This window comes from Naumovozyma dairenensis, chromosome 1, assembly GCF_000227115.2.
Source record: "Naumovozyma dairenensis CBS 421 chromosome 1, complete genome".
Classification (NCBI taxonomy): Eukaryota; Fungi; Ascomycota; class Saccharomycetes; order Saccharomycetales; family Saccharomycetaceae; genus Naumovozyma; species Naumovozyma dairenensis.
The window spans coordinates 35,400-58,341 of record NC_016479.1 but is presented as its reverse complement, the minus strand read 5'-3'; the positions used below and the strand labels follow the sequence as shown (position 1 = coordinate 58,341).

The 22,942-nt window shown below is 34.3% G+C and overlaps 9 protein-coding genes and 1 non-coding gene across 10 annotated transcripts; 7 read left to right on the top strand and 3 right to left on the bottom strand.

The window, feature by feature from the left end:
• Positions 1–382: 382 nt before the first annotated feature.
• NDAI0Atrna16S lies at positions 383–464 on the top strand. Its single transcript has one exon. It is a non-coding gene; the product is annotated as a tRNA-Ser (tRNA).
• A 432-nt stretch (positions 465–896) lies between these two features.
• SRO9 (Sro9p) lies at positions 897–2,402 on the top strand (the record flags this gene model as incomplete). Its single annotated transcript, XM_003667391.1, has 1 exon — positions 897–2,402. One exon carries the CDS (start codon positions 897–899, stop codon positions 2,400–2,402), a length of 1,506 nt encoding a protein of 501 aa, XP_003667439.1.
• Positions 2,403–3,259: 857 nt separating this feature from the next.
• Positions 3,260–4,981, top strand: ATG22 (Atg22p; the record flags this gene model as incomplete). The annotated part of the gene is made up of 1 exon (XM_003667390.1): positions 3,260–4,981. One exon carries the CDS (start codon positions 3,260–3,262, stop codon positions 4,979–4,981), a length of 1,722 nt encoding a protein of 573 aa, XP_003667438.1.
• A 194-nt stretch (positions 4,982–5,175) lies between these two features.
• Positions 5,176–8,022, bottom strand: GID7 (glucose-induced degradation complex subunit GID7; the record flags this gene model as incomplete). Its single annotated transcript, XM_003667389.1, has 1 exon — positions 5,176–8,022. One exon carries the CDS (start codon positions 8,020–8,022, stop codon positions 5,176–5,178), a length of 2,847 nt encoding a protein of 948 aa, XP_003667437.1.
• Positions 8,023–9,614: 1,592 nt separating this feature from the next.
• NDAI0A00330 (alkene reductase) lies at positions 9,615–10,808 on the bottom strand (the record flags this gene model as incomplete). The annotated part of the gene is made up of 1 exon (XM_003667388.1): positions 9,615–10,808. The coding sequence occupies one exon, from the start codon at positions 10,806–10,808 to the stop codon at positions 9,615–9,617; it is 1,194 nt and encodes a 397-aa protein (XP_003667436.1).
• Positions 10,809–11,777: 969 nt separating this feature from the next.
• On the bottom strand, positions 11,778–13,271 carry GLK1 (glucokinase; the record flags this gene model as incomplete). Its single annotated transcript, XM_003667387.1, has 1 exon — positions 11,778–13,271. The coding sequence occupies one exon, from the start codon at positions 13,269–13,271 to the stop codon at positions 11,778–11,780; it is 1,494 nt and encodes a 497-aa protein (XP_003667435.1).
• Positions 13,272–15,473: 2,202 nt separating this feature from the next.
• On the top strand, positions 15,474–17,045 carry PDI1 (protein disulfide isomerase PDI1; the record flags this gene model as incomplete). The annotated part of the gene is made up of 1 exon (XM_003667386.1): positions 15,474–17,045. The coding sequence occupies one exon, from the start codon at positions 15,474–15,476 to the stop codon at positions 17,043–17,045; it is 1,572 nt and encodes a 523-aa protein (XP_003667434.1).
• Positions 17,046–17,631: 586 nt separating this feature from the next.
• MGR1 (Mgr1p) lies at positions 17,632–19,041 on the top strand (the record flags this gene model as incomplete). Its single annotated transcript, XM_003667385.1, has 1 exon — positions 17,632–19,041. One exon carries the CDS (start codon positions 17,632–17,634, stop codon positions 19,039–19,041), a length of 1,410 nt encoding a protein of 469 aa, XP_003667433.1.
• A 356-nt stretch (positions 19,042–19,397) lies between these two features.
• Positions 19,398–21,668, top strand: EMC1 (Emc1p; the record flags this gene model as incomplete). The annotated part of the gene is made up of 1 exon (XM_003667384.1): positions 19,398–21,668. One exon carries the CDS (start codon positions 19,398–19,400, stop codon positions 21,666–21,668), a length of 2,271 nt encoding a protein of 756 aa, XP_003667432.1.
• A 409-nt stretch (positions 21,669–22,077) lies between these two features.
• POF1 (nicotinamide-nucleotide adenylyltransferase) lies at positions 22,078–22,869 on the top strand (the record flags this gene model as incomplete). The annotated part of the gene is made up of 1 exon (XM_003667383.1): positions 22,078–22,869. One exon carries the CDS (start codon positions 22,078–22,080, stop codon positions 22,867–22,869), a length of 792 nt encoding a protein of 263 aa, XP_003667431.1.
• Positions 22,870–22,942: the final 73 nt, after the last annotated feature.

Sequence of the window (22,942 nt, the reverse complement as noted above, 5' to 3'; positions counted from 1 at the left end):
ACTTAACCGACCCAATACATAACTCTTGTACGCATGGCCGGCCGAAACCGTAGACGTGGCTGCAATCAAAAACAATCTTAATAATAATAAGATAACACTTGCATGGCATTAGACTTAATTCAACAAACGATATTCAATTATAATTCAATAAACGTTATACAGCTACAAACATGTATGGTGCATAACATAGTTCGGGTCATTACTTCGAACCTGGTGAACTTCATAATAATAATTCTTGACTTGCTTTTCTAAAACGACTCATAACATCATGACAGTAATTACTCAAATAATAATAAATAAACATACTTCTTTGTGAAACTTTGGCATGACGCCAACAGTTCGTAATCCTAATCGGATATCTTACAATTCCTCCAGAAAAGGAGGCAACTTGGCCGAGTGGTTAAGGCGAAAGATTAGAAATCTTTTGGGCTTTGCCCGCGCAGGTTCGAGTCCTGCAGTTGTCGTTATTTTTTTCTTTCTTAATTAATATTAAATGGCGCTACCATATGAGTATTATCCAAATTAGCCGCCCAGCTGTCCTTCCACGAAAACAAAAACGCGTGAACGCGTCAATTAAAAAAATCGCCTCTTTACACTGTGGTGTCCGGATGTACCCACGCAAAAAAAATTGTTGTGGTCTGGAAAAAAAATTTTCCACGATGAGCGATGAGCAATGAGACTGAATTGGCAACAAGACGCTAAAGACTTCGAGAAAATAATACTAGATAGATTACAAAATTTAATGTGTTGAAGGAAACAATATCAGATCTGATACTCTGGAAAGTATATATTTTATATTACCACTATACCAAGGAAAATAAACTTACGTGTGAACTCGATAGATAATCAGGCATCTTACTTACTCAATTCCTTACACGAAGAAATCATACCGCATAATGTCCGTCGAAGTTTCAACTGCTCCTATCACCACTGATTCACAAATACCTGTTCCACAAGAAGCACCAAGTCCGATAGCTTCTACCGCGACTGCTGCTACTACCACCTCCTCTGCTGAGAATAAAACTGAACAAAAGGAACAAGAACAGCCAAAACGTGTCTTGACACCTGCTCCAGTACCAACTTCATCTCCATGGAAAGTTAACTCTTCTACTGATGATCAAATTACAACAATCCCAATTGAACAATTAGATGAATTGAGAAGATCTAAAAATAAATCCCCAAATCCTATTATAAAACCAACCACCTCTACTAAATGGGTTCCAATTAAGGCTTCCATCACCGTATCAAATAAAAGTAGCAATAACAGGAATAAGAAACCAAATAATAGCAACGGTGGCAGAGGGAAGAATGGACCAAGAAATAACAATAATAATAATAACACTCAAAGAAGAACAAGAAATGATTTACAACAGAAAAGGAATGCTCAATCTGGGTCTGAATCATCTCCAGCCGCAGGTCCAGTGGAAGGCTCAAATGTTGAAGAAAAATCAGAAAACTCTTCATCAACCTCTACCAGTTCTGATCTAGAAAATGGTAAAAAATTACAAAGGACTGATAACGAAACATCATTGCCACAAGAGCAACAAGACTCTACTGATAAATCAGGTCATTCCGCTGGTTTCCAAAGAAGAAGATACCACAATAATACCCATAACAACCATAACTCTAAATTCAACGGCCCACGTCATAATGGTAATCGTCAGTTTAACAATCGTTCAAGACCTCATCATGGCAACCGTTCTCATTTCAACCAACAACTAGTCGAAATCCAAAATAGAACTTATCCAATTCAACCAGTAATGATGGCCATGAACAACATCGCAAGACAAATTGAATATTATTTCAGTGATGAAAATTTATCTAAGGATACTTATTTAGTTTCCAAATTATCCAAAGAAGGTTACGTCCCATTATCTTTGATCGCCCAATTTTACAGAATCGTTAATATGTCCAAATATCATGGTAATGCTTATTTAATTATGGCCGCTTTAAGAGAAATCGTCATGAATTTCGAAAACTCTATCGTCGAAGTTGCTTACGGTACTCAACAACAACAAGCACCAGTAGCAGAAACTACAGTTGAAGAAAAAGAAGAAGAAAACCCTGAAGCCACGAAGAGTAGTAACAACAATGAAATCTTATCTAATTATTTCATCCGTGCAAAGAATTTCGAAAAATCGATACCTGCTGATAAGACCGAATTCGAAACAATTGTCAATATCGAAAAGACTTTGGTTGGTGATGTCTTAGATGAATTCATGGTAAAGATATTACCACCTCCACAACATCATCATCACCAACAACAACAACAAGAACCAGTCGCCGCAGCAGAAGTTAACGCTGACACTGAGATTGAGGCTGCTGTCGATGCTCCAGTTGAACAACCCACTGAACAAGAATCAACGAAAGAAAAAGCCGCCGAACCTGAAACTTCTTCATGATCATAATTATAGAACATAAATTTTTTTAAACCTCTCCTCGCCCCTGCATTAATCCTATACCTTATTACCTCCAGAAAAAAAATCATGCTTAATTTTACCACATATACTTCTATAGCATAGTCATAGACTTGTTTCCGTCATTGTATACATTAAAAAGCACGTAATGTTTTGAAAAGAAAAAGAGTACACTCTCATACTCTCTGTCCTGAAGAACATCACAATAAAAAAATAAAAATAAAAATAACCTAAAAAAAAAACAATTAACACATCATAAACTAAAACCATATGAATCATTCAGTAAGAATAATACTGTAGAATTAGAAGAAAGAAAGAACGAAAGAAGAAAGAAATAAATAATAAGAAGGAGACAATACAAATAACAAACTTATGTCTGTGTTTCGTATTCCCCTCTTTTTTTCTAATTAAATTTTTTTTTTACTAAATAAATAAGATAAATAACTATGTAAGATCAACATAATAGAATTGTATTTTAAAGAAAAGAAACCTCATTTTTTCCCCATCACTTTCGCACTAAAACTGGGATCCAGAAAACATAGGCCTCATATTTTGTAAGCCCCGTTCTTAATCATTTCAGACCTTTTGTATTTTATTCTTACAAAGTTGGCGATACGAAATTATGTGACGCGTTAATTTTTAAACGAGGAACAATAATGAAGGAAAAGTTATAAATAAGATGTAGAGACAGTTGGTGTCTTTGATAACAGAATTGAATAAAAGGAAAGTCTATCCAAGGATCTCAATCGATATTCATGGTACCAAATTACTTTTTCAAAGACTTCCTTCAACTATAAAAAATTAAATAGCCGTCTCCCATATATGTTATATTCAAAACAACAATGGATTATAATACTGTAGACACCCATTCTCAACTAACTCAACATGTAATTCGAACAAAAAGAAACATTAAAGGCTGGTATTTCTATTGCTTTTCAAGCGAACCATTCGTAGTGTCTGCTGTGGCAACTTATATCCCATTATTACTAGAGAAATTTGCAAGATTAAATGGAGTTAAAATTAATAATCATTCTATCCCATGTATTGATCCACATACTCTTTATAACTTATCTTCAAATGATACAAGTAAATGTGTAGTACCGATTTTCAATGATCGGATGTTCATTGACACTTCAAGTTTCCCATTATATGTCTTTTCAATAAGTGTTTTATTCCAGACTGTCCTTGTCATTACCGTGTCAGGTTTAGTCGATTTACGTGATTCACTCAAATTTAAAAAATGGACTCTAATAACATTCGGAGTCATTGGATCAATATCAACGATTTTCATTTCAAGACTAAATTCATCACAATTATATACATTACCCACCCTATATATATTGGCAAATTCATGTTTCGGTGTCATTAATGTCGTGGGTAACTCTTTATTACCAAGACTCATTCATGATTCCATTAAATTCTTACCTCATTTGAAAAAGGAAGATACAGATAATCAAACTACTATGATAAGTGGTCGTGGTGCTAGTCTCGGTTATTCAAGTGCCTTAGTTGTACAGATAATCTCCATTTTCCTAGTGAAAAATATTAGAGACAACAACGCAAAATTGATCGCAAGTGCAAACGCAACCTCTACATCATTATCTCAACCGATTATAAATGTTGATCCTTTGAAAGATATTCAAATACCTGTCTTATTCGTCGGTATTTGGTGGTTCTTTTGGCAATTGCCAATGATATGGTTATTATCAGATTTAACTTTCCTATCTACATCTACATCATCACATGTCAATAGGGAATCATCAGCTTCAAACTTAATTCAATCACAATCACAATCACAATCACAATCACCATCACCATCGCCATCACGTCCATCTCCTTATTCTACGAAAGAGGAAGAGTTCTCGTTGTCCTACGGTTGGTTGTCCCTTTGGGAATCTTTTAAACACGCTAGATTACTTAAAGACGTCATGATCTTTCTTTTAGGTTGGTTTATAATTAGTGATTCAATAACGACAATCAATTCTACAGCAATCCTATTTTCAAGAACACAGTTAGATATGTCCACTTTACAATTAATAATAGTGAGTATCTTAACTATGATAAGCGCAATGATAGGCGCATTTATGGTCCCACAATTCTTATCCAAAAGATTCCATTGGTCACCTAAAAAAATATTGTTATTTTTGATTTTATGGGCAACTTTCATCCCGTTCTATGGTATCCTTGGATTCTTCTTTAATTCCATTGGTTTAAAGGAAAAATTCGAAATGTTTTTATTAGCCATTTGGTATGGTCTTTCATTAGGTGGATTATCTGCCGTGTCAAGATCGTTATTCACTTTAATCATTCCAAAGGGGAAAGAATCAACCTTCTTCAGTATGTTTAGTATAACTGATAAGGGTTCCTCCATTGTGGGACCTTTCTTAATTGGCTTAGTTACAGACAAGACTCACAATATTAGATATTCATTTTATTTGCTATTTACATTATTGATTTTATCTTTACCTATTATTAAATCTTTAAATTTAGAGAGAGGGAAAAGAGAGGCTCAACAATTGAGTAAATTTACTCCTCATCATGAACATAATGAACGAGTAGATTAAATAACCTTACGAAGACGCAAATGGAACATGAATTTTATAGCTGTGAATATTTGAAACATATAAGAATATACATATATTTATTATTTATTGTTCACAAAGAAAATTAAAACTAAAAGTGAGACGTATGTAAAGAAAACCCCATATAATTACCATATAATACAGATTCAAAACACCCACAAAAGATAGGGATAACTTTATTCTCTATTGACGTTCCATATAACAATCAATCCATCATCCCCACCAGATGCAAACATTGATTTACATTTCGGATTCCAAACAACAACGTTACAATTCATCCCTAATCTTTTACTGTCACGAATTGTTTGAGCATTATGAGCATTCAATACGCTAATGATATTTCCTTTGATTCTATCCCATATATAAACTTTACCATCTTCTGAACCACTGGCAACTAATTTATTATTATAACCAAAACATGATCTTATTATAAATTGTTCTTGTTTTTGCCCTATGAATTTTTGAATTAAAAGATTTTCTTTGTAATCCCATAATTGCATTTCATTGTATTGTAAACTAACTAATAATAGTGAATTCAAAGAATACGCATTTTCCTCTTCATCTTTGCTGTCCATATCGTAATCTTCATCACCCGTAGGGAAACATTCAATATCAGGCAAAGATATACACGTCATGTTTTTATTAATATTTAATTGAGAAATCTTGGTAAATATCAAATCATGTAAAATTGGATCCATATCAACACCCTCAATTGCATTACTTTTGCTTTCATTATCATTGACATTAAAAGAATTAGAACGCTCTTCTAATAATTGATTGATAATGTCATTATTTGGGAATTTGGAAATATCGTAGACTTCAATAATGCCCTGATGAGTCATTAAGATTAGACATTTATCATCTCTGGAAATTTTCAGATCATGAATCCTAGGGAATTGGTCCATAAACGTAAAAGTACTGGATTCCATATTTGAATGAGTATTGATGTTAGCATTATTATTGTTATTATTATTGCTACTGTTACTGCCACCTCTGCCACTATCATTAGAGCGTGATGCCATCCTCGACTGATCTGCATCATTCCCTATCATGTTTTCTAAAACGTCGTTATTCGCAAATGATATGGAACTTGCCATTTTATAGATTATTTTCTTGGAGAAAATGTCATAAATTACTACATCCCTATCTGGAGATCCAACTGCGAATTTTCCGTAATGTTCTTTAGTATGGAACCAGTCACAACACCAAATTCTTGGAGAACTAGTTAACCCTGTTATATTGATACCATTACGACCATATGTAGTGCTAGCATATGACGATGAATGAGTTCTATCACGGCGGGTGATTCTGGAAAGTGTGCTGGTAGCGATATTGCCCGAGGATGATGGAGATGATGAACCTTCACCATCTGATGTTGGGGGAGATACCGCTGATGTATGAACATTAGAGGCTAGACTATTCGGTATATGGAATGAATCAATAGGGCTAATGATTTCTGCGATTATTGGTTTCCCATTGTGAGTCGTTGGAGGAATCTTTTCATTGATATTTGTAGGTGTTCCCTTGGAATGAATATCATAAATATTGGCTGCTTCATTAAATGGACAGGAAACAAGATATTTGCTATCGGGTGAGAATGAAAGGTAAAGTATACATTGTTTGTTACCACCTAATTCTTTATATACTTGGAAATCATTCTCCACATCATAAATGAAAATTTTACGATCAGTTCCTGAGTCAGCAGCAGCACTGGCTAGATATTTACCGTCAGGTGAGAATTGTAAATACCATATTTCCTCTGTATTTTGTGTTAAAATGTATTCTTCTGAAAATTTAATATTTCCCAAATTAGTGCTATTGTCTTGCAATAAATTGAATACATGAGGACGTGTATCATTTTCCCCTCTATTTGTCGGATCCATATCCATGTCAATCACATTAAACATGTCTTGTGATTTCTGGTATTCAATAGCTTGTTTTAATAGTGTAATTAAACGACCTTTGGGCACTAAGTCGTTTGGATTTATATAGTTGGAGATTAATTCCATGATATATTCTCTTGTTGATATGCTTGAGCCTTTCCATATTGAGTAACCCATATTGACATTTCCATTATTATTGCTGCTATTGTTTTCGTTCCCATTAGTAATATTGTTTCCGTTGTAGTGGTTATTACTGTTATTAGAATAAGGATTGGTTAAAAGGCTTGACATTTCTCTCAGTAAACTATCCGGATTAAATTTTGGATCAGGTTCAGCGAATTCATTTTGTAAAAGCAAAACCGAATCCCATATTTGTATGAATTTACGGAAAATGTTCCTTAAATAAGTAACTGAATCGATTGCATTACCATTTGTGAATACTAGCTCTAAGAATATTTCCATGTTGATTAATACGAATATTTCAATGATTTCTTTAAACTGTTCTAAGAATAGTAGGACAGAATTTGAATGTAATTTCTTAGCCACTACTTCTAAAATATCTTCCAAAATGGATACTTGAGAAGCCATATGTGAAGATAGTCTTCTGAAATCATCTCCATCACTTGAAATCATTGTTTCTATTCTCATCGAATCTCTTCCATTACTAGAACTGGCAGTAGAATCATTCCTATTGGAAAGACTATTAGATGATAGTGGAAAGGTATAATGGATTCGAGATAAGTCAAGATGGCCTGTTCTTAAGGGTAATTTTGTTAACAAATCTAAACTTATGTTAATGAAGTCACCATTTCTAATGAAATTGAACAGTTTTTGAACAACCGACGACTCTACTTGAATGGCGCCGCTCTCCTCTTGTAAAGTCAAAGCAGAATTATCATACCCTAATTCTTTCAAAGAGTGAATTAGTAACTTCGTCAGTTGGGTCTTATCGAATGAACCCCCCACAATATCGTCTTTACAGACAGATTTAGTATTTGAATCGCCTGATTTAGAATTTAACGACTTCCCGTTAGTCAATTTAGGTTTTTTTGTTGGAGAAGTATAAGAAGGAATAAAAGTAGCAACGGCAGTGGTTTGCGTAGCATTATATTCATCTTGCAATTCTTGATGAGAAGGCATGTTTTAATAGACTTTTACGCCAAAATTTAATATTCTTATGTTTTTCTCTTCCGGTTGACTAATATAAGTAACCAAGGTATATTTTTTCTTCTTTATAGCCAATCTAAAGCAACTTTGGTATTGGGATTTTTTCTTTATTTAATTTGGTTCTTGTTTTTCTGTGTTAAGAAGGTGCTGCCAACTTAATCCACCCTCACCAGACTAGTAATATTTAAACTCTTTTATGAATTTGGTAGAAGAAGGCTAATGGACTATAATTAGGGGATTTTTCTTCGGGTTTCTACAAATATCCCCCGCATATTAAGGAGATTCACCTGGGGTGGCATCTTGAAATAAGAAAGTAAAAATGCAATATATTTATATATAATTCAATTTTGAAACATTTCTGTTTTGAATATTGAAGCGGATATTAAATTGGTCATAACAGTCGAGTGTAATTTATAGCAGAGGTTCCTACGTTTTCAAAGCACTAAAAAAAGATAAACTTTTGCGAGAATTACAAATAGTGCGCTGATGAAGTATCTTATCTGAGCCATGGGATAGTTTGTTATTGTACTCTGGGGGTATCAGTATTGTTATTTTGGCTGTGCCCCTCAATGTTGAATGTTGTTGTATTAGCTATGTAGTGTGATACAAAGAATCGATATATAATTTATTCGTTCTCAATTGGTGATCTATGATTTGTGTATGAATGCCTTCTTTTTTTTTATATACTAAGAAGTAACCTAATATCCTTTTATAATTATCTCTGTTTAATCTGTTCTTCTTCCTGTACCTCTGTCCATCTATTGAGGTTCAAGTAGTTGAATACACTTTTGACAAGCATTCACATTTTCACTCACAACTATTCACTTTATTATCCTCTGTGCGTAATATATAGAATAAGCAACTTATTTGTTCTACCTGAATGTGGCTAAACAGTAACTTGAACTACTGATAAGAAGTAGATTGCAATAATTTACCTAACCTTTCAAAATTTGTTTATATTCCAATATGAAATTTTTTGCTATTAATATGTTTTAGAACTATTGTTTTTTAAGAGATATGATTATAAAAAATAAATAAAAATTGATCAATTTTTAATTATATAAAATAATACAACAGCTTAACCAGGACCATGATGATTGAGAGAACAGTAATTCTGTTAGATGTAATTTACTTTTTAATGATATTATAGGATCAATTATTAATACGTCCAGGGTATAGTTATTATTATTATATAGGTTAGGAATAGAGAGGATAGTAAGGTGAATACCTAAAGCTTTTATGATTGGTAACGTTTTCTGAAGTTGCTTCAGTGGCAATGTTATCTTTATTCTTTAAACATCTATCAAAAGAGTGTGGTCCGTTCTAAGTCTTCCTGTAAGCTTACTCTATCAGGCTAAAGAGTTTTTCTGTCATGCAAACCGAATATACAGGAAATTACTTATTCGAAGTTACATTTCTAGTACATGAAAGAAACAAGTCTTTACAATATAAAACATTTTTTTCTTAATTACAATAAAGAATTATCGAGTATATCGAACTTCATCATGAACTATGCTTTTTTTTAAATACACTGTTCCTAATTTTACATAAGGTCAGTTTTGAAATTATGATGAAGCCTTGATAGCTTCATCATAAGTTGGCAAATCAATGTAACCTTCCGCAGTAAAACTATAAAAACTGCTTCTATCATATCTATTCAATGGTAAACCTTTATCTAAACGATCAACTAAATCTGGAGTTGAAATGAAATATCTTCCAGCACCGATTAAAGTTTGGTCGTTAGCGACAACCTTAGTAATGGCATCAGCATTAGCTGGGAACATACCAGCTCTAATGACTGGTCCCTTCCAAATAGAATAAATGAAATCATTGGTACCATCATCTTCTGGAACTTTCTTACCTTCATCAGACCAATCAGTAACACGAGGTTCAACTAAATGAATATAGGCGATACGTTTACCAAGTTTCGCCCTTTTCTCTAGTTCACCAACAACGTAACAATATTGGGCTAATAAAGTTGGATCAGAACCACCAGACATACCACCGTATCTTCCCCATGGAGACAATCTAATTCCGACTCTTTCATGACCAACGGCTTCAATCAATGCATCAACTACTTCCAAAGCAAAACGAGCTCTGTTTTCAATGGAACCACCATATTCATCAGTTCTATGATTAGATATAGGATCTAAGAATTGATTCAACAAATAACTGTTTGCACTATGAATTTCTACACCATCTGCGCCTGCTTCGACAGCATTTTTGGCACCTTGAACATAATCTTTAACGTATTGTTTAATTTCACTCTTAGTGATACCATGTTGTGGATTGTTAGATTTAATAGCCCTTTCCTTCATTTCATCATCCATATACAAATTATCAGATGCAGAGTCATAACGTAGTCCATCTCTTGCTAATGAATCAGGGAATGCTTGTCTTCCTAAAACCCATAATTGTGGCCAAACGAAGGATCCGTTCTTATGAATCCTATCGAAGATCTTGGACCATTGTTCAATTTGTTCGGGGGACCAGATACCTGGTGCGTTATCGTACCCACCTGATTGTTCAGAGGGGTTAACACCTTCAGTGATGATCATGGTACCTTTTCTCTTAGAACGTTGATCGTAGTATTCAGCGGCCCAATCTTTGTTGGGAACGTGACCAGGGAAATGGGCTCTCATTCTTGTTAAAGGTGCCATAACAACACGGTGTTCCACTGTAGTGTTACCAACTTTTAATGGCTTGAATAATTTTGTGTCATGTAGTGGGATTGGTGTGTAATCTGTATTCAATACCATTTTCTTTTATTATGCCTGTGTCGTTTTTTATTTTAATTTATTTTTGGTGCCTTCCTATTTTGACAGTAAAAGACAAAAGAAGATGAAATAGAGAAAAATGACATAATGGGGATATTACTTGTCCTTTTTATATGTTTGTCATCCGGAGTAAGTAAAATAATAATGCCGTCCTCAACGTGGAATGTGTCTCTACTTATTATTCTATTGAAATAGCAGTGACAGTTTAAGATTATTTGTTGGTCTTCGAGGATATGTGCAATCAACTATTTTTTCACTTTTGATTACCTAAGGGGACGGTCTCGGATGGCACGGATCCGTTCGGTTTGTAAAGCCGTAGAGAGGAAAAACTATATGGCGCTTATATAATCTACCCCCGCTTTTCTCCGATGTGTCAATGAAAAGAGCTTAACTGAACGGAAACAGGTAAAGTTGCTTATCTTTACTTTTTTCTCCCTTCCCAAACAAGTTAAGGTTGAGTTTTCAGCTTCTTATTACGTATGCATTCTAACGAGTATTTAGGTAATGGCCAATGTGGCGTGACATAGGTAGATATTTTGAACAGGATCTTTTTGGGGAAAATTTATTGACAAAACTCAAGCTTTGCATGACACTTCGGGAAGAGCGAGTTTTTATATTTTTTTGTAAGATGTATGTTATAGAAACGTAGGATTATCTGCTACTGTCAGTAGCTTCTATATAGTTGTCTTCATTTCTATTGTTTTAATTCTGTTATTCTTGTAATATGTCGTGAAGAACCATTGATGGTGCTCTGTCAAGAAAAAGAAGCAAACTTCCAACTAGGTAGGACAAAAAATCTTACCAAAAAAATAATGTAAGAAATTCATATAAGTTTTCATTAAAAATTAAATTATTGTATAGTATATATAAGAATACATAGTACCAAAAGTATATCATCATTATAAAGTCATTAGAGGAAAGAAAAAGAAAGAAAATCCATAATCTTTATGTTCAAGCGACTAAAGCACATAAAGCTGCACCAGCAGATGAACCATCTTTAGATAATTTGATATGAATTTTACGTTCACCTTCAGCACCCAATGGACTTAAAGCTAAAGCATGTCTCAACATGGATCTGAAACCTGGATAGTATTCAATGACGGAACCATCACAACCAACTTCAACTTCACCATGGTATCTCTTATTTAATGTACCAGTCTTTAATATAATAGCAGCAATTGGGACAGCAGCCAAATAAGCAGATCTACGTGAAATAGCTCTAACTAATCTTTGAATTTCATGTCTTTCACTTGGAGTGGTTGGTAATCTTAAACTTTGTAATAAGGATAATTCAGTTTCACGTAAACCAGTGGAATCATCGATTTCAATATGAGATAAAACTTCAGAATCTAATTCAAATGGAGTTTGTAAACGGTGTGGTAATTGCTTTTCAGTACGATATTGAGCGAAAATTAAACCACGCTTATGTAGGTCAACAAGGACGTTTCTTAATACTTCACCTAAATACATACCTGAAACACGCTTTTCAAATAAATGGAAACCTGGGTTAGCAGAGTATTTTTGATCAATATCAACATCATATTTAGTTGTAGGTAAAACTTTTAATTCATTATCGAAGGAACCCCATTCAGTGTTAACAACCATATGAGTCTTACCTTCATCTAACAACTTCTTTTTGACATCGGCAGGTAATTTAACAATATTTTTAATTTCTTCCATGTAACAACCATTTGTACCTGTACCAAAGATACAACCAATGACTGGTTCAGAAATTTCACCAGTAGTCATAGAGTCAGTGTTATCAGAAGCATAACAATGAGATAAGAAAGTACCGACAGTATCGTTAGTCAAAGCAACAACGTTAATCATTGGTAATTCGTTCTTCTTCAATTCATCTTGATATAATTGAACAACATCTCTACCAATAGTATCAGCAATTTTGAAACCTTTAGTCCATCTAATCAAAGTACCTGAATTCAAAGAAGTTTGATCGACTGGGTATGAGAAAGTGAACCCCATTCTTAACGGTTTAGCAGAGATACCACCTTCAATTTGTTCAGGATGGAATTTCTTCATGAAGGCCAAAGTTCTACGAGCCAAATAACCAAACAATTGTTCACTAGTAGCGTTTTCATCATCCAACAATTCTTCAGGAATCTTTGACTTCATTTGTTCCATAGTATAAGTATGGTCCCCATGTAATTCCACGGAACAAACTCTAAAGTTAGTACCACCTAAATCAGCAGCTAAAAGGATACCCTTTTCTGTACCATTTGGAGTACCAGTAACGAAAGATGGGATCATTGGTAAACCTTTGTCAGTAGCTTTATCTTCAGTTGGTTTCAAACCCTTTTCCATTTGTTCAATGAAATGAGCGGTCAATTGATCCAATTTTTCTGGGGTGACTTCGAATTCAGCGACTAATTCGTCAACTGCGCCGGTTAAAGCTTGCGCAGTGGCCTTGTGTAAATCGTCAAAGGACATATCCTATTTATTTTTTTGTGAAGTGAGTGTGTGTATTTTAATTCAACTGGAAGTTGATTGCTGTTTCTTTTTGAGGAAAAAAGAAGAAAAGTTGAGAGAGAGAGAAAGAGAATACAAAAGAATGAAAAAAGTTCTATCTGGTATAATAGGAAATCTTGCTCTTTTATATCTGAAAAAATACAACAAGAAGATGAAATAAAAAGACGTTGGGCATATTTGTCCTGTTTCCCCGGCAAGGAACGTTCGCCATATTGGCCGTGAACGTATAATTTCCCCAGGTTTTCCAAATTGGAAGTCGGGAGGTGTCAAAAAAAATTGGTCACCGACCACTACTGCAGCGATTACGGGGTGATTGCTTCATTCAGTTCTATACCATTCCATTCTATGCCCATGCAAAGTTTCTGACCGTGTAGAGTGTGTCCAGTATCCAGTGTCCACTGAACTGTGAAATTCAAATTGGGATACTTGTCTGGTTGCCTTCCCCCCTTTTTTTCGCTTTTCTTCCAGTTTGTTATTTGGCTTGGGCAAAGAAGGGGGCGCGCCACTAAATAGAATAGAACACTCACGTACCGTAGTCGCTCGGGTTGCTATTCCCTAAATATTTGGCTTCTTTGTAAGAAAATTAAAAACACCGCGCTCCTTGTACGGCACTTTTTACGTGGAAAAACATTGGGTAACCCCGGGTAAGACACCGTTCTCGAGAAGAACTTCCTAATGGGGAAACTCTTCGACGTACTATTTTTACCCCGCAAACAACTGCGTACTTAATTATTTACTGGGTGCACCGTTTCTTGTCAACACGTAAAAAGATTTCCCCGGATGAAAATAATACGTAATTTGTATGAGGTTTTATTCTTTCACAGAGCTATGGACATAGTTGAATAGCTTGTTCGTGGTTTTTTGACGTGTATTCTATTGTATAGTGGGATCTTGAATTACAGTGAAAAATCGTACGAATAACTGCTTCTCTTCCTTACTTGAGAGTGCTTAGCTGCCCCGGAATAATGTCATGTGGACAACTTTGCGTCAAAAATGCTCCAATGTCAGCTTAGATACGTCGAATTGTCCCAAGAGGGCACAAAAGACTTTGTACATACGTTCATGTTTCAGAATATCGCCCGGTTAGGAAGCCCCACTTTTTGCCTGTCCGAAAGAAATAACAACTCTTAAGCGATACTTCTCGAGAAAAACATTTAGGTTATTTAGTTACGTACGTATCCTTTATTCTAATTTGCCTATCCCCCCCCTCAATAAATTCTGAATCACAAACCAAATGCCTATATACAAAGGTATCTACAACCTAAATGTGGGGGTATGGCAGACGATTCACAGCCATTCTTTGCATACAGCGTGGCAAAAAATCTTTTGCTGGAACATGTAGAAACAACAACTAGGTTCTGGATAAAGACTCATCAAGACATACTACGCCCAGAGTAAAGGAAAATTTTCTTTTCGTGGAGGAAGTGCCGAAGGTACGTACGTATCTCAGCCTGAGTGTTTCCGTACATGGTTTATTAGTGTTAGTGTGTCAAGCTACGTACGTATTGTTACTCCTTTAACATAGTATCTTAATGTTACCCACTCAATATAGTGTTTGAAAAACTCATGCATAAGTACACTACCGATCAATTATTCCCCACTTCTCAAGGCCTATTAGGTAGAGGTGACTTCAAGCAGACAATAAAACAAGCAACAGATAAGCAAACAACAAACAAACACATTGTCCCCTTTACTATGAGGAATGAATGCGACGTCCCTTATTAGTTGGAATATATCTGTCGTTACGTGTATTCACTATAATATAATATAGACGTAATTGTAAATTTGAATAATAATAATGTCGCTGACACACAAATGTGTTGTTGATTGTGGCACAGATTCCGGCCGGGTAACCGCGGGCAGATAAGCAAAGCTTCCTCGGGGTTTCTGGGTGTTCGCCACCTGACACGTATTCGAAAAAAAGGAAATTGAAGGAAATTTGATCGTGTTCAAACAAATCTCCATTACTATTAAGCCAATATGCTTAAGCAGCCTTCTTTTTTTAACTAACCACCTGTATTACCTATTATATTTTAAACAAAAGATATCATACTCATCTCTTTTTATCTTGTTGTTTTCAAACATTTAACAAGGGATATTTGAAAGAAAATTAGATCAAATATTTCATAAGGAAGATCGTCGAACAAAAGCAACAAACTGAAAATGTTATTTAATAAGAAAACATTATTTTCCTTTGCAGCTCTTTTGAGTAATCTAACCAACATTCAAGCGCAAGAAGCAGCCGCTCCAGCTGACTCTGCTGTTATCAAATTAACGAAGGACACATTTGCTGATTTCATTCAAGAAAATCCATTATTCTTGGCAGAATTCTTCGCTCCATGGTGTGGCCACTGTAAACACTTGGCTCCAGAATATGTCAAAGCTGCTGCTGAACTTGAAGATAAAAACATTCCATTGGTTCAAATCGATTGTACCGAGGAACAAGAACTTTGTATGGAATATGAAATCCCAGGTTATCCATCTTTGAAAGTTTTTAAGAATAATGATCCAAAAAACACTAAGGATTATCAAGGTGCAAGATCTGCGGAATCGATTGTTTCTTATATGATTAAAGAATCTTTACCAGCCGTTCAACAAGTTGGAACTGATTCTGAATTACAAGACATCGTGCAAAACGCTACTCAACCAGTTATTGTTGATTCCGGTGTTAAAGGTTTAAACGCTACATTCTATGATGTTGCTGCTAAATTATCCTCCGACTATACTTTCATTTCTTATGTCACCTCTAATAAGACTGTTGCTAAAGATTTATCTCTATATTTACCATCAGAAGATACTCCAATTGTTTTCAATGGTGATCTAAACAAACTAGCTAAGAATGCTACCCAATTACAAGAATGGTTAAAAGTTGAAGCTTTACCATATTTCGGTGAAATTGATGGTTCAGTTTTCCAAACTTATGTGGAAAGTGATATTCCATTAGCTTATTTCTTTTACACATCTGACGAAGAAAAGAGTAAATATACTGAATTCTTCACTGAATTAGGTAAGAAATATCGTGGTTCTTTGAATTTCGTTGGGTTAGACTCTAGAAAATACGGTAGACATGCTGAAAATTTGAATATGAAGGAACAATTCCCATTATTCGCTATTCATGACATGAAGAAAAATTTGAAATACGGTTTACCACAATTAGCTGAAGAAAAATTTGATCAATTAAAGGATACTATTTCAATTGAAACTAAAGATATTTCTAGATTAGTTGAAAATTTCGTAAAGGGTAAAGCTAATGCTATCGTTAAATCTGAACCTGAACCAGAAGTTCAAGAATCAAATGTCTTCAAATTGGTTGGTACAACTCATGATAAGATTGTTTCCGATAAGAAGAAGGATGTCCTAGTTAAGTATTATGCTCCATGGTGTGGCCATTGTAAGAGACTGGCTCCAATTTATGAAGAGTTAGCTGACGTTTACGCTTCTGATAAGAAAGCTAGTAGTAAAGTATTGATTGCTGAAGTCGATGCCACTGCAAACGATATCAGTGACTTAAATATCGAAGGTTACCCAACAATTATATTATACCCAGCTGGTAAGAATGCTGAACCTGTCACTTTCACATCTCAAAGAACATTAGATGGTTTCTTGAAATTCCTAAAAGAAAATGGTTCTAACAGAGTAGACGGTGAATCTTTGTATGAAAAATATGCTGCCGCTAAGAAGGAAGCAGAAGAAGATGAAGAAGATGAAGAAGATCTTGATCACGATGAATTATAAGTTAAAAAATTTCTGTATGTGTATCAACCTATATAATTTTCTCTCTTCAGTACTAGTTATATATCAAGTCCATAGAGCTATATATCTTACTTGCAATCTAAAGAAACAAGGATCATAAAAGAAAGGAAAGACATGTGTTTTATATTTTTTAGTGTGTTTTTATAAGGTAGCTTGCCAATCATCATTCGTAAAGAATGGAAGGTAAATTTTATTTCCTTTTGCCTATTACAGCACTTTTCAACCAATATACGTATTTAGAGAACTGTACAGCTTTATGATGAAACTAGACATTATTATTTATCATACGTCCCAGTTCTTTATATTCCTAACTATGTACTTTGTAGTAAAGCACCTTCAACGCGAACGTCAATATTAGACATAAAACAATCCGAACTTTTCACGCTTGGACGAAACTGAGTAGATAGAACAATAACAACACATGCTAAAGTTAATCTAGCCGCCACAGAACCCTATAAAGATTGTAGGTACAGAAAAATTGTAGTATAGGAGTCATATCGTCAGGAGACTAACCAGCTACCGAAGGAAAAGAACATATATATTATCCCTTTTTTTCTTCTCCCAAAAAATGGCATTATATACTCCTCCTGATAATTCAGATTCATCATCGAATGACTCCAAATCTTATGGTAAAGATAATAATGATATTAGCGATGATACCAAAAAACTTGAAAAGTTTTACTCTCGACCCAGTTTAGGTTTGAGATTATGGGGCCCTTTAGTACCAGCTTCAGATAACCAAAATGGGTTATGGACATTAATCACTATCCAAACTGGTATTGGTTTATTCTTCTTATATAGGTATAGAGCACTGGGAAAACATTATTCTAAAAGCATCATAAGAGATATTGCTGATGTTCCATCTTTGAATCGATTTTCAACAACTCACGGTCAAATTCCGTTGACTAATAATATTTCACCTGTTAATAAAGTCAGTACTCCGAATTCTAAATTGGCTTCAAATACTATTTTCAAAGGGAAAACGCCACTATTTGGTATATCTTCCTTTAGTAAAAGAGAAAACCCTAAAGATACTTCGTCTTCCGGCGTTGGTGAACCTAGAAAGAGCAATTGGAATGGGAATGATAATTTTAAATATTCCAGTAAGTTCATTATTTTCAAAAGGATACTATATGGCCTTACAGGTGCGATTATATTATCTCAATCATTATTAGAGACTTGTAGATTAAAAATCCTCAAATATGATCCATGGCTTGAAGAAGCTAAATGTGTCCGTGAAAAGAAATTCTTTAATGATATCATAAAATATTATAATGAGGGGATTGATCCTACTAAAGTGAAAGTTAAAGATTCAATGAGCGGTAACCCTGTTTCAACTAACATTCCAGAGGTTAAACAAAGTGTTGCTCTAGTGAGAGCCCAAAATGAAGCAGAAAACCCAATCATTAAATGGTTTGGCCCAATTGAATATAAACCAATGTCTTTTACAGAATATCTTGATAGATTAGAATACCATTTGGATATGTTTGATTTTTTCCAAAAGAAAAGAGCTGCAAATGCACTACTTTGGAATTCTATTACTCATACTACAAATGATTTAGAAGAGATTATACGGAAAAATGAAGCTGCTAGGAAGAAGATATGTAAAAAGTTTGAGAAAAATAAGCCTAGTGCGCACCAAAAACACCTACAAGATTTATTACCTGATCCTCCATTAACATTGTTACCACCCACACCCTCTGCTGATGGTGAAGCAGCATCTTCTCAAATGTTACCGCCTACTTTGAATAGGAACTCAATTGTTTTGGATCAGAGTTTACAACATTCAAAAGAAATAGATTTAAAGGAATTTTGGAGATTACACGACCCTTGGATGAATTTAGGATTAGAGACATCTTTAAGTATCAAATTTATTCCCACTGTAATGAAAGAGAAAGGATTAAGAGCGGATGATAGCAAACTGGAAACGACAGAGCTAGATAAACTAAAAGAACTCAACAATGATAATATTAAATAAATAGTCGGAACGAAATATACTGCACATACATAGAAACTATATAATCTATAAGTCTAGATGAGTTATAAAAAGTCAGATCCATAAATAAAAAAGCCTTTACCAAAAAAACTGTATCCGCCCACAATAAAAGTTGCCTTCATCATAACGATACTCTCTCATTGTTTCTTGAAACTTCTGAACCATTCAAAAGATTGGGCGCGGTGTACTGATGTAACATTAATATTGGGTTTATAATGGAATTACAATTTAGTAAAATGTTTTTATATTTATGAAAAGGACCATCTCTTATTTGTAGTGAAAGTAACAAAGATAATCAAGATCTCAAATCTTTCCGTCAAATAATCTAGAGGATCGAAATGGCACCGTTGACTATTTTTTTTCTGCTGTTCTTTTATTTGAAAAATTCAATTGTTACTGCAGTATTTGCTGATGAAGCTTATACGGTAGATTGGCAAATACAGAATATCGGAACCTACAATTGTGTTTTAGAAAATTCGCTCGATGATATATTGGTTATTTTGTCAGAACTCGACAGCAAGACTTTATTAGCCTATGTGAATGAAACTGATGGTTCCCTAATTTCAAGAAATCTATTAGATTATAAAGTATCGGATGCCATGATGATCCCAAATTCTGCTAATTTTGTTTTACAGAACGATAAGACAGGCAAATTAGAAACCTATGAAAGTTTACATGGATACCCCGTTCAGAATTTTACCATTGACCTTACAGATTTTAAACCTTCTTGTAAACCGAACCTCGAGAACATTAAACGTTCGAATGAATTGATCCAAGTGATTGATCCTGAATCCAAATTGACGCTATTCCATGCTATCTTACCAGCAACTGTAAAAGATATCGTACTGCTTTCTACTAATTATGTATCCAGTTTGAAGGTTTTTTCATTACTTGATAATTCCAGCTACGTGTTTCAATCTTACAATAATGGCGAATTAGTAAACGAATGGACTAGAAATGAACTCTGGAATGAGATTAATGCTCATACTGTAGTGGAAATTGCTGATAAATCAATGGAAAATGTATTAGATGAAATGATAATCGAAAATAATACATCGAACCCAATATTAGCATATTTTACTAGGTTGACTATGAATTGGAAAAGATTTTTACAATTGATGGAAAGGAATGGCTATAATCCAGGTAGAGTGTTGACTGATATCTTATCTTTGAATAATAACGAAGAGTTTGACTCAAAGTTTATTGAAAATCAAAATTTGAAGTTTGGGTTCTCTAAATACTTAATCGTCGCCACTGAAGCAAATGAACTTATTGCATTAGATATTGTTCATAACGGTAAAAAGGTCTGGTCTCTAAAGACTAAATTGACAAACATAAAATTCCTTGATTTTGTCCCCACCACTGATAAATTGGTTGTAGTTGCAGAGGACGGTAGTTTCGAGAAATATGATTTATCCAACAGAAACAATCCCAAATTCCTCACTAGTGGAAGAGTTGCAGTAAATGACGTTATATCTTTTAAAAGAGTGACCGATAAAGGATTAGAAAACGATTATTATTTGGTTAAAAGTAAGGACGGTAAAAAAGCCACCATAAATCTTGGGGGTCAGGATAAAAACATTAACAATTCAGATACGATCTATGTAACAGATCATGATAAACATGGTGTTACTGGTTACGTTATGAACTCAGAAAATGGTGAACTTATACATACTTGGAGTTTCGAATTATTACCAAACCAAGAAATTATAAACTTTGTTGAGAAGGATATTTCAACAAAACCAGTATCAATTGCGAATGTTCTAGGGAATAGGGACGTCTCATATAAGTATTTGTATCCAAATCTGGCAGCGTTAATTATTACCAATAAAGATACTGGCGAAATCTATATCAACGTCATCGATACCTTAACTGGACAATTGTTAGTTAACGAAAAACAAGAAGACAAACCAGATTTCAATCTACCTATCAACTTGATATTTGGTGAACATTGGATAATCTATTCCTATTTTAGTTCTGAGCCTGTTCCTGAAACAAAAATTGCTGTGATTGAATTATATGAATCATTGATACCAAATCAAAGGTTATCCAATCCAGAAAGTGCTGGTAACGCGTTATTGGGTGCAAACCTCCCAGAAATTGTAAGCAAATCATTTTTATTCCCCGAAATAATAAAAACAATGACATTGTCTAAAACGAAATTTGGTATCTCTGTCGATGCAATTATTATGGAATTAGAAAGTGGCCAAATAACGTTTATTCCAAAATTTGTTTTAAATGCTAGACGTAAAGAAGAGAAAGATATGACCGATTCAGACAAGAAGGAGTTTATGGCAAGTCCATATGTGGCTGCAATTCCAATTAATGACCATTTCGTAATTACACATTTTAGAAATCTTCTAATGGGTGAAGGCTCTAAAATAATTTCACTTCCAACAAATTTAGAATCCACTAGTATTATCTGTGATATTGGTAATGATATATTCTGTACTAGGATTTCCCCATCTGGACAATTTGATGTTATGAGGCCAAATTTTGAAAAGGGCAAATTATTAGTAACAATGATCGTGATGCTTCTACTATGTTACTTTATCCGTCCTTTCGTTATTACCAAGAAGTTGAAAGCAATGTGGCTAGTTAAAGAGTAGTATGTAAAGTATCATTATGTATGCCATATATAATAAACTTTCATTAGCATCCACATATATAAATGTCACTATGATATCCTTAGCTATTGTGTGTACTCAACTATATCGACCTCGTAATCTTGCTGTCATTATACCTTCTAGAAAACAAGTATGCTAGAAATCAGTAATAGTATGTACTAACTACATTACGTCCAAGAGGAGAGAGATATTCAAAAAATACGGCGCTAGCAAAAGCCTTCATCAAAGTTTCGAGCTGTTTGTTCGACACTTACTGTTTCGAAAGTTAGATCAAGAATATTCTTTTGAGTTTATATGGAAACTGTCTCAAGGAAACTCAATGCCTATACCATGATGGTACCCCTCCAATTTCTGGGTATAGTACAATAACCAGGAGGGATTACATGAATACATGATGAACTATTCCAAACTATATGAGCAATTCAGAGAATCGAACAACAAGTTCCAGGTTATACATGGAAAAGAAAACCTAACTAAAGTAGAAAAACTTCTGGTATTGGACTCGTCTTTCAATCCTCCTCATTACGGCCACTACACTTTAGTCAAGAAGAGTTTAGAATTTTACAAGCAGAAATTAGTTGATCATAACAAAATTCACGTTTTACTTTTGTTATCAACAAATAATGCAGATAAAGCACCTACACCAGCAGCGTTTCCCAACAGGATGGAAATGATGTGTCTGATGGCTAATTTACTTTCTGAGAATGAAAATATAAGTGTCTCTGTCGCCATCACAATTTTTGGAAAATTTATTGATAAGACTGAAATTATCAAAACAGATTTTTATCCAACATCTGAAGGTGATATTGTATATCTGGTTGGATTTGATACTATTATTCGAATCTTTGATCCGAAGTATTATCTTCCAATTACTGTCCTTGAGGCATTGGAAATATTTATGGAGGAAGTAGAATTTTGTTGTTTGACAAGAATAGGGTCTGACCAACTAATGAAACAGCTATCCTACTCAGCAGATATTTTGGCAGGAAAATATGAGCCCATAATACCTAGGCAGTGGGGTGCAAGAATCCATGTTCTTTCGAATGATGAACGATACTCTTCAGTATCTTCATCTGAAATAAGAGAGCTAGTTAATACAGGTAGAGATAAGAGCATACTGACGGACAAGTTACCAGATAAGATTATTGACTACATTTTCTCGCGAAGTTCCAAACTTTTCTGAGAAATATACCATGATTTTGATTATATAGGAGTAAGTTCAGAGGAACAATACTATGGTAATTGGAACAAATATA